Genomic DNA, 14,969 nt, shown 5'->3' on the forward strand with positions numbered 1-14,969 from the left:
CGGGGGCTTGACACGGTGTGCCAGCGCTGCTGCAGAAAGCAGCCTCCAGCCTGCGGCTGCCTTCCTTGGCCTGCGCCTGGGAGCCTGCCTGAGGACGCACGGGAGAGGGCCGCAGGGTGGGGAGAGGTTTCTGTCGGCAGCAGAGCTGGCCTGCTCTCTCTGTTGGTGGGCTGCCGGCCTGGCCTGTCTCGGGTGGGTGGTTCTGCAGTGGAATGCTTGGATTTGCCAGGAAATGTTTCTGTTTTTTGTTTTGATTTGTTTTTCTTCTTCTTCTGATTACACGCTTTGACCTTTGCCTGCTCTGGCACTCCCAGCAAAGATATGAGCTGTCAGTGTGGGCAAGAGAAGCAGAGTTTGTAGTTGTGGTGGGCTGCTAAAGGATCTTGTTCTGTCTTCCTCTGAGGAGGTTCTGACTTCCCACAGTGAAGTTTTAGTCTTTCTTTACGCGACATCACATGGCCGGAGGAGTAATTTTGGAGGCTTAGGTGATGTGATGTCTTGAAGAGAGGGACAAAGAATATGAGATTTTGTGGAAAGCACTGAACAGTCCACGCAAGTCACCTCAAGGTGACAAACCTGAGCATGATTAAGGAAAGATCTTTGTATGGTGTTTTTCCGCTTGTATCAGACCTGTATTTAATAACAAGTCTCACTGGAGAACAGGTTAAGACCTTATGTAATAGCAAAACAAAGACACTTTGGCAATAAAAAAGTTTCTGAAAATCACTGCATAGAGCAAAAATTGCTTGTCAGAAGTGTGGGTGTGGTGATCCTTGTACTTCTAGTATTAGGCTGCTGACTATGGTTTGTTAACAGAGAAAACTGTCCTTGGATATGTTATTTCACAATAATTTTATGATAAGTCATTGATTAAGCCAAGATAAAGGGAAGCCCTGTTAACTCAGATTTTTCTTTTTTTTTTTTTTCTTGTTTTGCTTTTATTTAGTTTACAGCACTGTGGTTAGACTGTACTGCTAATAGTATTGTTTGTCAACATTGATTTTTGAATTGGATAGCAGTGAACAGATCAGAGCTGTAAATTTGTTTAAAATGTCTGGATCACTACTTTGTTTTCAAGTAAGACCTATTTTCACATACACAAGTAACTAAAAATGCAGTAGTTTCTTTTCACTTCAGGCAGATCCCTTGTGAAATACTGCCTGTTGTACAGCACTCTCAATGTTTATGCAATTCTAGCTTTTTTTTTTTTAAGATTGATTAGTTTTGATTCTTAAACATTCAGTCCTTGCTTGCGAATTGAGAATACCAGCACATATAACATGATCTGGATTTTGTGCCACATCAGTTATGTGGCTTTTGAAAACAGAAATGAAGTTTTCATGGACTCAGCAGTGGATGTATATGCACCTCCCATGTGATATTCTCCATTGCAGAGGCTCATAAGATTCTTAAGAAAAATTACAATTTGTTAGTGTGAGATTAGTGTGTTTCAAAACAGTCTAAACAGTTCTGATTTTCTTTCATTCGTTTTTTCTGAGAGCTAGCTTTGAGTTTTTTTGAGGGGCAAAGAGATACTGTTGCACTCTGAGAAACTTTTTCTGACTTTTATCATCTGATCATTCAAATCTTGGCTTCTTTTGGAAGGAAAAAAAGGATCATGATCATTGATTTCAATAACTTTTAACAGGTACAATGGATAATATCTCTGTAAATAATTTGTTACAACAAATAACTAATGTATAACACACCTAGAATCTCAGGTAGAGAAAAGGTGCAAGAGTCTAACTTTTGCATGTGAGGCAAAAATGACAGTCTTCTGTTATGATAGGTAAACTGTGGGTGCACATGGTTAACTATATTAAGTGATTCCTTTGTATCCAAATAATTGGAGGGGTTTTGTCTGTACATCTTCAGTCACAGTTGAATTTTGTTACGTTTCTTCTTCAAATCTTTAACCAGGGAAGTATCTTGTACACTTAGAATGTAATTAATTAACTTGAGACATCCCCTCCTTCTTTGAGGTTACATCAAGACTTTAAACTTTCTGCCTTACAAATGCTTTTTTTCTGTCACAAGCACAAACTCAGCAGCAGCTTTCCCTTATGGTTCTGCTGAGTGCAATAACAAAGAGTAAGTACGGGGATATGTTGTGGTTTTTTTTTCTCTTGGCTGGAGGTTTGTCTGCAATTTATCTGTTTGTTTGCTTTTATGTTTTGAGCTTATGTGAAACTTTTAACTCCTGGGTGAAATAGTGTTTTGCTTTGAACATGCAAGGTGTTTCTGTTGGTTCGGTGCATTTTTCTTCATGCAGTTCATCTTTGTGTAGCTTTTGCTCTGAATTGTGATCCAGGAGACAAACTGACTCCTTTTTTTTACTTTTTTTTTTTTTTTTTTTTTTTTTTTTAATCTAGGTTTGGGCAGAGCATATGCTCTGGCTTTTGCTGAAAGAGGAGCTTCAGTAGTTGGTAAGTTTTATGTTAACTAACTTAATCTAGACAATAACGTTTCCCTTTTTACATGGCTTACATTGAACAGTCCATGTCCTTTTTCACAGTAACCTTTGTTATTTAATTGTTTTCTCTTTTATCTTTTGCTCTTTAAATTTTGCTTCTAAGCTTTATTTTCTTATGAAAGAGGGTGTTGTCTTAGGTGAATACTGTTAAGAAACTTTTAATATGCCTGTTTGAAAATGTGAATGTGTATCTTTTAGTACCTTCTCCCAGGAAAGAAGTTATTGGAGTGTAACACAGTATCAGTAGCCTCAGTGACAGTGCCAAATAGCTCTCAGTAAAGGATTTCTGATAATTTTGTAGTTGTGTGGTTGAGCCTTCTTCAGGGAATATTTAGTTGTGCAAAATGCTGTATCATAAGCTAATTCTGAAGTTTAAATTATATTCTTGGGCACTCTCTGGCAGTTGGCATCGCCATTTGACCACCTATGGATGAATTTGTACAGGTATTGTTGATGAGTTCAGGGTTAAAGGTTTAAGCAGATTGTGAACAAGAACTTGCTTACTGGTTTTAGTAGCTTTCTAATAAATATCGCAATCTCAGTTTACAAAATTCCATAAAAATTGCTTGTTTTTACTTTATTGATTGAATGTGAGAAGTCTGTGTGTGTAGACAACTTAAAAAAAAAAATCTAGGTTTTTTTTCTGGTAGTTGCCACCTTTGATACTTACCTTATTTACTGTGAACATGAATACTGCATCTCAAGTTCTTATTTAACAAAAATTAGGTCACTAGAGCAGCCCAAAGGTTCAATTGTATTAGGTCTATGTATCTAGTGGTGTTCTGACTTTCCAGAATGAGCTGAAAGAAAATGTAGTATATTGCCTGACCAGAGCTGATACTCCTTTATCTCTTGGCCTTACTACACAATAGCTAAATCAGTAAGCTACAAATTGCCTTTCTGTATGGGAAAACTTCTTGTTTCCCTTTGGAAACTGCATCTCACTTACCTTTACAGTAGTGCTTTGCTTCTCTTTATAGTAGTGCTTTGCAATTATCTCTACATGCTTCTATTTATTTTTCTTACTCTTGTTCTCTTATGATTCTGACTTCAAAGAGGTGAGAAGTCACTTCTGTAAAAAATTTGGATTTTTTTAACTAAAGCAGAGATGAGACTCACATCTCTTTAAAACAAATTCCCTTTTTTAGATTATGGAAATGAAGGTACATTGTAAGAACAGTGATCAAATACTCTAGTTGGAGGAATGCCAGTGGGACCCTACTTGGAAGCTTTTTCTCTTCAGTCCCACATCTCTCTCTGTGCACAATATTCAGTTGAGAAAGTTGCCATTGGTGTGGTTAAACTGAACAGTGGGACCCAGGTGGAAGTCTCCCTTTTCTTATCATCCAGAGGCTGCCTGCTATCATCATTTTTGTCATGCTTCATCTCCTTCATGCTTCTCATCAGGAAAAGTTGAAAGCAGGAGGAAGGGAATGCTTTGTTTTTATCTTGCAACCTGTATTATGTCCAGACCCTACAGTTTCTTCCTTTTTGGCCTGCCTGCCTGAGGGCTCTTCTGTGTTGCTGTTTTAGTTTAGATTATAATCATGCATTTGAAGCGTCTCTCCTGATTTGTATTTTTGTTTGCATTGTGGGATGGTATTGAAGTGCATGAAGTGCATGGAGTTCCTTTGAGAACCAAACTGGAAGGTGCAATTTAGCAGGGCACCTAAATTGTTCCAAATATGTGTTTGGTTTGTGGCACCAGGCTGTAACAAGCAATGAACTGTTGGTTGGTTTTGTTTAGTTTTGTTTCGTTTTTTAAAAACATGTACTGTAGATATCAGGCCCTCAGCACCAACTTTTTGCCCTACAGATTTGCCTCTGCTGCTCTGCACTCTGCTAGTAAGACACTCATGGCCTTAGAGGAATTCTTATCCTCGGTTCACACTATAACCATGCTCTGTCACAACTGCTGCAGTCTCTGGCGCTTTTCTACTGGATGTTTTCAACTGGAAATTATAAGATGTAAAGCTTGAGCTTAAAAAATAATGTTATTTACCCATTGTTGTGGTATTTGGTTTTTTTTTAATTTTTTTTTAATTACTCTATCTCACTCCCAGAGTTATTTTATAGTTTTCAAAGCCTAGAATAGCTCTGTTCTTTCTTGCGTACTCATTTTTGCTTCAACTCTTAGTGCCTAAGGTGCTTTGCTGCCTCTGGAATTTTTCCCAAATATTTAATTAAGCTTTTGTCAGCAAATTACTACTGAAGTGAAGGATAAACATATATAAGCATGTCTTTAGTAAAGAGTTGTAATGTCTTAATGACACTGAGTGTTTTTGTATCTACTCTTCTTTCCCAGGACAGATGAGAAATCCTAGTTCTGTTCCTGACTTGCTTTTCTTTAATGTCAAATTAAAGACCTTTGATGTTGCAGACTGAGCAGTCTGACAGTGTTGCCTATTCTAATGCTTCACTACACTTGGAAATTTTCCCTAATGCCTGACCTGAATTGTCCTGGCTGCATGTTCAAACTGTTAGATATTGATCTATTTAGCTTGGAGATTTTGTTTCCTTTCTTTTTTGCATCAGTCTGTTGATGTACTTGAGCATATCATCATGTTCTGTCTTAACTCTTCCTGCTTCAGGCTTTGGTTTGGTTTGGTTTTTGTGAGTTTTTTTTGCCTGTTCTTTACGTGGCTGACTTCTGGGCTTGGACATTTTCATTTACTCATTTGGATTTTCTGCAGTGTTCCCAGATTTCTCTTAAAAGTGCTACACACAAAGTTGAAAACAGGATTCCAGATGAGACTTGGGCTGAGTAGTAGAGAAAAATTTTGTCACGTGTCCTGCAAGCTATGTTCCTCTTAACATGTAGAGTTAAAAAAAAAAAAAGTCATAACATGGTTTTGTTTCCTTTTGTGATGATACAGCAGACTTTCAGTTGCTGTTTATAGTTGAGACCAGAAAGAATATCTTGCTTATTTTGTGGATTTCACTATGACTGGCTTCTTGAGGACTCTGGAAAAGTTAGAAGGCACAGAGCTGGAGTTCACCATAGCAAAAGATTGTTTAGCAAAACGTAAATCCACAGTCAGTTCTGGTTTTCTTACGTTTTCATTTTGCACCCATTGAAACATACTTTTTACTATTTTTGGAAATTCTTTGTCCAAATATAATGTGTGTATGGATTTTTGGGGGGTGTTTTTGTTCCCCTGATGAATTCTGTGAAACTGTGGGACATGCAAAGACAGCAGTGCAGCGAACTGTGGGGATCATACGGTGCAGCTACCATTAATGATGCATACCCCAGGACAGAGAGCAGCGTGGAAACAAGGCAGCTCTCTGTGTCAGGTGGCTCTCTTGTCCCACAGGAGGAATGTCTGAAGCTTCAGAGCAGGCTCTTCTCCTTTTGTTTGGACCACTTGTTCTGTTCTATAGTGAAGTTTATTAGTAACATTTTAGCTAATTTATGAGACCAGAACAAAGTCTTCTCAGCCTTGTTTAGGGTTCATGCATTAGCAATAGCAGTTTGTCCAGAGACTAGAAGTAATCACCTGTGATTAGTATGTAATCTTGATCTTAATCTCTGAACTACAATAACACCCTTAGAGAGGTAGCCGGGGCAGGGCAAGCAGGTTGAATGCACGGTGGATGTGAAAAATAAGAAGTTCCCCATGTTATTTTAAAAAAATTATACTGTATGTTATACTACTTTAAAAAAAAAAGTGGCCTACTGTTCTTCTCTGATCATCTGAGATTCTCAGTTGGAGTTAGGTGCAGCCAGTTTTATTAATATTCCTTATAACTTCCTGTGTGATAATGAGATAAAGAGAGACTACGAAGTCTGAGTGTTAACAATGAAAAATACGTTTCTTTGTGATGCACAGTGAATGATCTTGGAGGTGATTTCAAGGGATATGGCAAGAGCTCCTCAGCTGCTGACAAAGTTGTCAACGAAATCAGAGCAAAAGGAGGGAAAGCAGTACCCAGTTATGGTATGTTATTTTTCTAGACTAGCTTAATGCTTTATCTATAAGAATAGTGGGCCTGTTGAATGAAAAGTTGACACTGCTTAATAAAGGACTACTCCTAGCTTGCCAGTACCATATAAATTAAGTAGGTGGAATGTAACCTGGAATAGGGAGACAAAGATGCTAAAAGCAAGTGCATAAAGTGCTTTTTAAATTAATACTTGGCTAGTAGTGCCCTTTTTTTCCATATACTTTCTTGATATTGAAATAGTAAGAAACTGTCCATCTGCAGTTGTTGGAGGCAAAATGGGAATGGGTGATTCTTGTTTTACTGCTTGTTTTTCTTGCAGTGGCAAACATTGTGCCATTTAGACTTACTTTGTGGGCTTTGCTTTAGGCCATATGCAAATAGTGTCTAGATTTGAATTTATTTTGTGTTGGGGTTGTAGACAATTTATTTTTCTTAGCTCCATAGAATTATCTGTTAATATCCTGGAAGTACAGTGCATCTGGTTCATTTTACTTCAAAATTCATGCTTTTTTCTTATAGATTCAGTGGAAGATGGTGAAAAGCTTGTGAAGACAGCACTTGAGGCTTTTGGGAGGATAGGTACTGTTGCTTAATTCTTGTTGTAACTTGTTTGAAAGTGCAGAGTGATTATGAACAGTGCAATTGACAAGAAGTATATGAAGTGCAGTGTGACAACAGTAGAACCTGCCAACCCTTGATGCCTTTAGTCAGTGAAACCTAAGTCAGGGGCTTTCCACTTCAAGTCCTGATGGGCAACTTTTCTGTCTTTTTGGTACTTTTTAGAAGTTTAAAGCTCAATAAATGGGTCTTGTTTCCTGATTTCAGAATTTTGGTACTTCAGTAATTGTTAACAATTTCTGTCTCAAAGTGCAGAGTTCATCAAGTGTTATAACTATCTGCATAAAATTAGGATAAGTGATGCTGTTGAAGAGTCAGTGGTGCTCTGCCATGTTTTGGAAGCTGTTTTGCCTGTGTGAAGATCAAAATGTTTTAACACGCATGCACACACATACACACAAAGAAAACCCCATGAGCTGTTTTGTCTAAGAAGTAGTGTTCCTCTTTACCATTGGATTGCCACCGTTTAATTGTGAAGTTTGTATGATTTTAGTTCAGGGTTAAATGGCTGAAAGTACATGTGATCAAAGCCGACAGGAATTAAATTAAATATTTGGCAAAAAATTGTTGTGATCCAGGTTCCTCTAGTGGCTCTGTGACTCTGTGGTTCTTCCAGTCATCATTTGTACTTACTGCAACAAAGATAATGGCACAAACTGCGTAATCGGGGCACCCTGGAATTCAAAGCAAGCTGCAAAACTGCAGGATGGCTGCATCCTGCAGGTATTGTGTTCCCAGGTAGCCAGCACTTCTCAGCTATACCTCTCTGTCAAGCTTTCTTCTTTTGGCAGACTGAGACTTGCCTGTACTGAAGTATTTTATCTTGCCTTAATTATTGTCAAATGGTAGATTTCCACTCTTCAGGACAAGGAGCTATAGCATAGTAACATGATGTATGCGTGCAGTGGTCTGGTTGTCTATATATATTTTTAGAAGTGGGAGAAAAATAGAAACAAGCTTGAATTTTATCAGTGCATTCCCTTAGTTTATTTTCTGATTTTTTGCAGATATTGTTATAAACAATGCTGGGTGAGTAAACCTGAAGTTTTTTTTCCTGTGGGATTATGGGATGTCACTTTGCTTAAACAGCTGTTTGTCTTATGTTTGTTTGTTTGTTTTGTTCTCCTGATAATGCATTTTAGGATCCTAAGAGACCGTTCATTTGTTCGGATAAGTGATGAAGATTGGGGTAAGTTGATACCTTTTAAAAAGTATTTTCTATGTGAAAGATGAACGGTACATCCCTCTCATTGGTACAGGGAAGAAGAGAAGGTGAGGAAGGCTGTCTGTGTCAGTTCAGAGAGTTATCTTTTGCTCTGAAAGCTTAGTGGTGAGTTGCTTGCGTTCAGCTGCCTTGTGTTCAGCTTGCAAACCAGATCTGTGATGCAGTGCATGGTAGGTGTATGTAGTTCCAAAGGGGAAGAAAGGCTCTAGCAGCCACTCCTAGTTGCTGAGTGGAATACAAAAAGAGCCATGTAAATAAACACACAATAGTTTTTGTGAGCAGAGTGAATTCCTAGTGCCAGCACTGCTTGGCTGAATGCTAAACAGGCTTAAAAGACCCACAACTAACATCAGAGGAAAGAAAGCTGATGAGCCAAGGGACAGAAGAACAGGGGGAACCTTCAGTGAGATGGTAGGTGATGATAAGCCAGTTGAGCAAACTTTTGCAAAGGTGGTCTAGCTTCTGCAGTCCTTGTTTGACTGTGCTTAAGTGGAGGAATTTTTGGATGTCTGTGAATTCTATACAGTAGAGCTTCATCCAGGAGGCAGAAGAGATGATCAGTGTATGGTCAGGCAGGCATTTCAAAATGATTTATAAAAAAGAAAAAAAAAAGCCCACCACTGTTTTAGTAACAGTTTGAGAGTGTGACGAGAGTGCAGTTTTTGTCATGAAAAGGAAAAAAATGGTGTTTTTCAAGTTGGAAGATGAAATCCTGGAATTATTAAACCGCCATTATTTTGTTCCTAGATATAATTCATAGAATTCATTTGAGGGGATCTTTCCTGGTCACTCGAGCTGCATGGAATCATATGAAAAATCAGAAATTCGGCAGGTAAAAATTTGTCATTTTTTTTCGCTTTTTCAGTACAGTGTAGCAGACTGTTTCATATCCTGACAGTGAAGGAGGAGTTTTGCATCCTTTTCTTTTGCTGTCACTGGGATGAAACAAAATCAGTCCAATGTGTAAGCCCTTGTCCTTTCAGTTCTGTCCTCCTCTGCCTCCCCAGACAAATGTTTAAAGGTTTTTCCCATGTAGATGCAAATATCCTAGGCAGGAGCTGTAAAGTTATGGAAATACCATTTCTTTTCATGAGCACTGGTTAGAAATGTTTGTTACTTGTATGTTACTGCAACTCTGAGCGCTTCTTCTTAATGAAGTTCTGCTTGTGGATCTTGTTTTTTTTGTTTGGGGCTGGTTTTTTTTTGTTTTGTTTTGTTTTGGTTTTTTTTCCCCTTTGGATTAATGTATTTGTCTTAGAAGTTGTGGTAGTGTTCTTATTCTGTTTTGGGATATGCTACTGTTAACTGAAAGAGTACAGTGAATTCAAACCCTGAAGTTTTTTCACTTTTGTTGTTTTTTTCTTATCAAAACACTGACATGGTTGTGTTAATCTTAACAACCATACCCACATGTTGAAAGCTGTGTGAGCTTCTTTGTCATTCTGGGATCAAGCTGACATTTATTGTCATCCAGGGAGTTGAACTGTAAGGATAAGGAAAGAGATCAGCAGGCAGAATACACGGTGAAATGCTGTTGTGTAGATTTAAACAACTTGAAGAAATAATTTAACTTTTTCTTTCCTGCCTTTTTTTTTTTTTTTTCCTCCTCTTTCCTAAGAATAATTATGACTTCCTCAGCCGCTGGAATATATGGAAACTTTGGTCAGGCAAACTACAGTGCTGCAAAACTTGGCCTTTTGGGTCTTTCAAACACAATTGCAATTGAAGGCCGGAAGTATAACATCCACTGCAACACAATTGCTCCTACTGCTGGATCCAGACTGACCCAGACTGTAATGCCACAAGGTGAATCATTAAAGTCTACATGTACTGATATTTTTCAGTTAATAGAAGCACAGCTAACTTTCCTATCTCTTAGAAAATGCAAATCTTACACACTTCAGACACTGCTAATTTATTACTCCTACTGTCTTTTTGTCTCTGAACCATCAACACAGTTACTTTGTCTGTTGTAAGGAATTATTTTCTGCCACAAGATAAGCAATTTTTGTAATTCACAAAAGTAATTTCATGTGGCCAGGCTCTTTTATTATAGTCTCTTCGAAGATCCCTCTACTGTAGTGGAAAGGCTTGTTTGTGTCGTCAGATGTGGAATCAGGTACATGCATGAGGTGTCTGCACTTGTTAAGATATTGTCTAATTGCAAAATACCATTTTTTGCACCAACCGTCATGCTCGTACTTTTTTGTTCTGTGATCAGCAGGAGATAATAATGAACTGAGTTGCCTGATATATTGTGTTTTTTATTTATTGCACAGTTATTAATCTTCAAATGCTTGAACATGTTTTAACAGAGCACTGCATTTGGGAGTCAACATAAAGAAAGTTGTAGGAGATAGCTGTGTGTAAAGTGTAAATTTAGGATAAATAAAGTGACTAATTTGCCAAATGACCAGAAGTAACAAAAAGCATTTGGAAAAAAAAAAGCCTATAAAAAGAAGTTGTTCTGAGAAAGTCTTACAGAATTAACCTTTTTCATTTTCTTCCCACCCTTCTTTTCCCTAGTGATGGGGACTGATATACAAGATACTGAAGAATAATATGTTTTATATAGTTATGCAAGGATTGAATGCATGATTTTGTTTGACTGATTAAGTTCTGTGTAAAGTATCCTGGTTTAGGTCTAAATTATCCAAGTGATCAGGAAGTCTGGCACTTCTGTAAGTTGTAGGTTCCAGGGAATTGTTGCACTTTATTTACAGAAGAGTCAAATACATTAAGCTTGTAGTCCTGAGTTCCTGAAGAGTAAAGTGGAGTTCAGTAGCTGGAATTTCCTGACAGTATTTACAAAGGGTGGTAAAACCACCTTCTAATTTTTCTTCTTAGTAATTTTCAGAAGAGTGAGATCCTCTGGTTTCCCCTACAAGATAGTTACAGCTCTGACCACTAATTTCTTACCTCGTTCCCTGTCCAGTTTTTCAAATACTCTTAAAAGGTTTGGACACCAGAACGTGAAAATCATATGTCTTATCATATTATCCTTGCTATCTTAGTCAGTACTTTCCTGTTCATTTTTACATGTCAGCAAGCAACTGCACTTTAGCCTTGCCACTGTTGTGTTTGTTCAACTTCACCCACTTAGTTCTTGCTAGAACTCTAAATGTACTGTGTGTCCTTTGTCTGGTTTTTTTTAAACTTCTGCCACCTATTTTTAAATTCACTCAATAGTGGATTGATAGCATTAGTGACAACAGTCTAGTGCTAATTTATGGTGTGTGGCATAAAGTGGGATACTTTAGAAAAGCCTAAGGCTTTTGTTATGCACTTACAAAAGGCCATATTAAATGATGTTCATTTTCCTTTTACCTTTGTGGAACTTCTAAAAATGAGCTTCTGTTACTTCGGCTTGGCTATTAAAGAAGAAACTGTAATGCTAAACTTTCCCAGCTCTTCATCTGTCAGGGTATATTTGAGAATGCTTGCTGACCTTTAGCTGAAAAATAGCTATGTATCTATTGCTGTTGAAAGAATCATATTCTAAAGGCTGAAAAAGGAAATTAAAGTTAATTTTTCTTTTCAGAAAGTGGACAGAATACGTGGTAAGACCTGCCTGGACAACCACACTCTGCTCCATGACAACACCTCCATTTTCAGATAATTTTTTCTTGTGCCAGATGACAATGAAAATCCAAGAATAAAACTGATATATCAGTTCAGCAAAAATAATTCCTGGTGTCTCATTTGGAAATACTGGCATTTCTGAGTGGAATGTTTCTCAAATATTCAAAAGCTGCAATTCTTTTAACATTTTATTTTCTTTATAACTGACAAGCAAATTAAAAGGGAAATTGCTGAGGTACATCTCCATCAGAATTATGTCTAGCTGGCTTGTCCTTGTTTCAGGCTTCTTGTCACATGGAAATTCAGGAAGGTACCTGGCTTTACAGTTTGCATGTTAACAGTTTTCTCAACATTTAGACAGACTGTCATCTGTCTGGTCAAGAACCAGTGTCATTCGGTTTGGAGACATACACGTATCTCATCAGTTATTTATATTTAATGAATCTTCAAATGTTTCATTTCATTTGTCCTTTCTTTTCATGGCAGAACACTATTGGTTAAATTCTACCTGGCTCTGCTGTTAATCAGAAAATGTTAGAGTAAGAATAATTTGATGAAACCATACAGCATTTATATTTTATGATTCCTCCCTCCAATTTGCTCTAGATCTGGTCGATGCTTTCAAACCGGAGTATGTTGCTCCCTTAGTTGTTTGGCTTTGCCACGAAAGCTGTGCGGAGAATGGCGGTCTGTTTGAGGTAACTTTTTGATTTTCATTTTCTTTCCCCTCTTTGCCACTTTCCCTGCAATCAGCCATTTGCTTTAGCCTGTCCAGTCTTAACTTTTTTGCTGAAACTGAATTATCATGTGAGATACTACATACTCAGCACAGACAGAAGACATGTTGACCCTGTCTTGCTACATATGACAAGTACATCAGGCAGTAATAACCTTGTCAAATTCTGATGTGTGCTCAAAATACTACTGATTTGATTGTTACAAATCTTATTGTATCCTTATCAATTTGAAAAGGTACTAAAGCAACTACTTCAAAATAAGTTTGTGTTGTCTAAATCATTCAAACACAGAAAGCCATTTGCAGGAAGCATGAACTACTTAGTTATGGAATACATTGTATGTATTGTCATCAAACTGCTAGGCCATAAATTGGATGGAAGCTGTTATCCTTCTCTTAGAGTTTTATGTTGCTCACATTCCAGTGCTTAACTAAACTGTTAAATACAACGAGTAGAGAAACTTATGATGCTGAGTTTCTTCTGAAGTGTTGTTTCCCTATGTTACCAAAACTTTGTTTTGTAACGTGGTAAGCTGACAATTTTCTTTTTTTCTTGGCAGGTAGGAGCTGGGTGGATTGGAAAATGTAAGTACTTTTTGTTGCAGGATTGATTTTGTTTTTTTAATTGACAACAGAACTGTACAAATTGTCTTTGCAATTAACCTCTGCTCGAGACATTTATATTCAGGGAGAGATTAGCAAAAGCTTAGGGTTCTGAGGAGACTGCTGATTTTAAGTAAGTGTCACAAATTTCACTACGCATGGGGGAAACTGGTAACTTAGGTATGTGCTTTGTTATGCTTTTGAGCTGACGAATAGTAACTGAAAATCTGCCTAAGTAACCTTAACTTGTGGATTCCAAGGGTATAATTGAGTCAAGAAGAATCTCCATTTTTGGTGCTAAGTATACATTGCTGCCTTTACTTGATAACTTCTATTTTTTGTGGTATAAAAGTAGCACATGCTGGTAAACATGCTGCTTTTTAGTTGCTTTCCACCTTTATTTATACTTCTATAAAAATACTAGTGACATACATTAACATGTTGAGGCAATTAGCCATCTTAACAACCAGTAGCAATGCTAGCTTTTTTCTTGAGTAACTCCAATAACTAGCTTAAATATGAACGTAAAGAAGACTCACAGACAATACTAAGGGCTTACGACTTGGAAAACTTAGTTCAGTGTGTGAAATGTCTCGACTTTTTTCATAAATATGTTAAATCTAATACCAGCATTATTTTCCTGAACTGTTCAAGGACTTCAAGCCTATGTGAATATCACCAGTGGGTTGGAAGTAGGGCTGTTAATTCAAGAAGTGGTTCCCCCTTCTTCCCAAACATTTTTTTGCTCACTTGATAAAGATTTTCTAAATTTCTAACTAACTCTAAATGTTCTGATAGCACCAGAATAGCTTTTCCGAGGTAGTGTATTAAACAGATTAAACAGATTGGGGCAGCAGCATAAAACCTCCTGTTGGCTTCCACAAGGAGCTGAGTTTTAATACAGCTGAAAATCTGTGGCTTCTCCTCTCTGGTCAAAAGAAAATACCATTTGTTCATTATTATAATGCCTGCTGATGAAGTCTTTGAAATGAAACCAGGTTGTTAGTGAGGATTGAGTATGGCCTTATTCATTGTTTATTGCTAATTAAGAGCAAAACCAACAAGACAGATTAAGGATTAGTTGCAATCCAAGAAGTCTGTATCCTTCCAGAACTGATTTCACATTAGCCTTACCAGTTTCTCTCAAGTTATCGTATTAAAATACAACTGCAGGGACCATTTGGAGATGCTGGCTACTGGTATTAACATTCTTTCATAGACAGCAAGTGTTTTTCACATTTTCCCTATAGTTTTCCAAGACTTTCAGAGGATTCCTAAGCATTTGTAGCCAACATGATGTCAGAAGAGAATGTCTGTAGATACATACTAGCTACAACTTTTAACAATCCTAAAACTCATGTAATATTTTAGAGAGCAGTCAGTCTGTAGTGGCTTTAATGAAATTTAAAACCAGTGCTATTCATTTTCTAAATACTAGTTAAAAGCAGTGAGCCCTTTTAGTCCAGGTTGAAGCTATATCGAGTTAAACTGGAGTACTTGCAGCCTTTCCTTTCTTGCACCGTCTTGAAAGTAGAGGCCTACATGAATGTGATCTAAAGAAGCTAAAAGTTTCTTTCTGTCATTGGAATTCTCTGACTCATGTTTCCCATTAGTGCGCTGGGAGCGATCCTTGGGTGCTATTGTCAGAGGAAAGAATCAACCAATGACTCCTGAAGCAGTGAGAGAGAAATGGGAGAATGTCTGTGATTTTGATAATGCCAGCAAACCCAGAAGTATACAAGGTAAATGAGACTCTGATAATGTGGGTAGTTTGGGCATGCAAA

The 14,969-nt window shown here is 37.5% G+C and overlaps 1 protein-coding gene across 1 annotated transcript in view; it reads left to right on the forward strand.

Moving 5' to 3' along the window:
* Window positions 1-2,063: 2,063 nt before the first annotated feature.
* The window catches only part of HSD17B4 (hydroxysteroid (17-beta) dehydrogenase 4), a gene marked incomplete at its 3' end in the record, with an annotated part of 43,654 nt that continues 30,748 nt past the window's right edge, over window positions 2,064-14,969 (forward strand). Inside the window, exons 1-11 of the mRNA XM_010078640.1 lie at window positions 2,064-2,091; window positions 2,373-2,426; window positions 6,307-6,414; window positions 6,941-7,000; window positions 8,047-8,068; window positions 8,182-8,228; window positions 9,012-9,096; window positions 9,883-10,070; window positions 12,453-12,544; window positions 13,143-13,167; window positions 14,799-14,927. Of these exons, the coding sequence (XP_010076942.1) occupies window positions 2,064-2,091; window positions 2,373-2,426; window positions 6,307-6,414; window positions 6,941-7,000; window positions 8,047-8,068; window positions 8,182-8,228; window positions 9,012-9,096; window positions 9,883-10,070; window positions 12,453-12,544; window positions 13,143-13,167; window positions 14,799-14,927 (838 nt within the window). The remainder of the gene's footprint in view (window positions 2,092-2,372; window positions 2,427-6,306; window positions 6,415-6,940; window positions 7,001-8,046; window positions 8,069-8,181; window positions 8,229-9,011; window positions 9,097-9,882; window positions 10,071-12,452; window positions 12,545-13,142; window positions 13,168-14,798; window positions 14,928-14,969) is intronic.

Source organism: Pterocles gutturalis, unplaced genomic scaffold (assembly GCF_000699245.1).
Source record: "Pterocles gutturalis isolate BGI_N339 unplaced genomic scaffold, ASM69924v1 scaffold10238, whole genome shotgun sequence".
In the NCBI taxonomy this organism is placed as follows: domain Eukaryota; kingdom Metazoa; phylum Chordata; class Aves; order Pterocliformes; family Pteroclidae; genus Pterocles; species Pterocles gutturalis.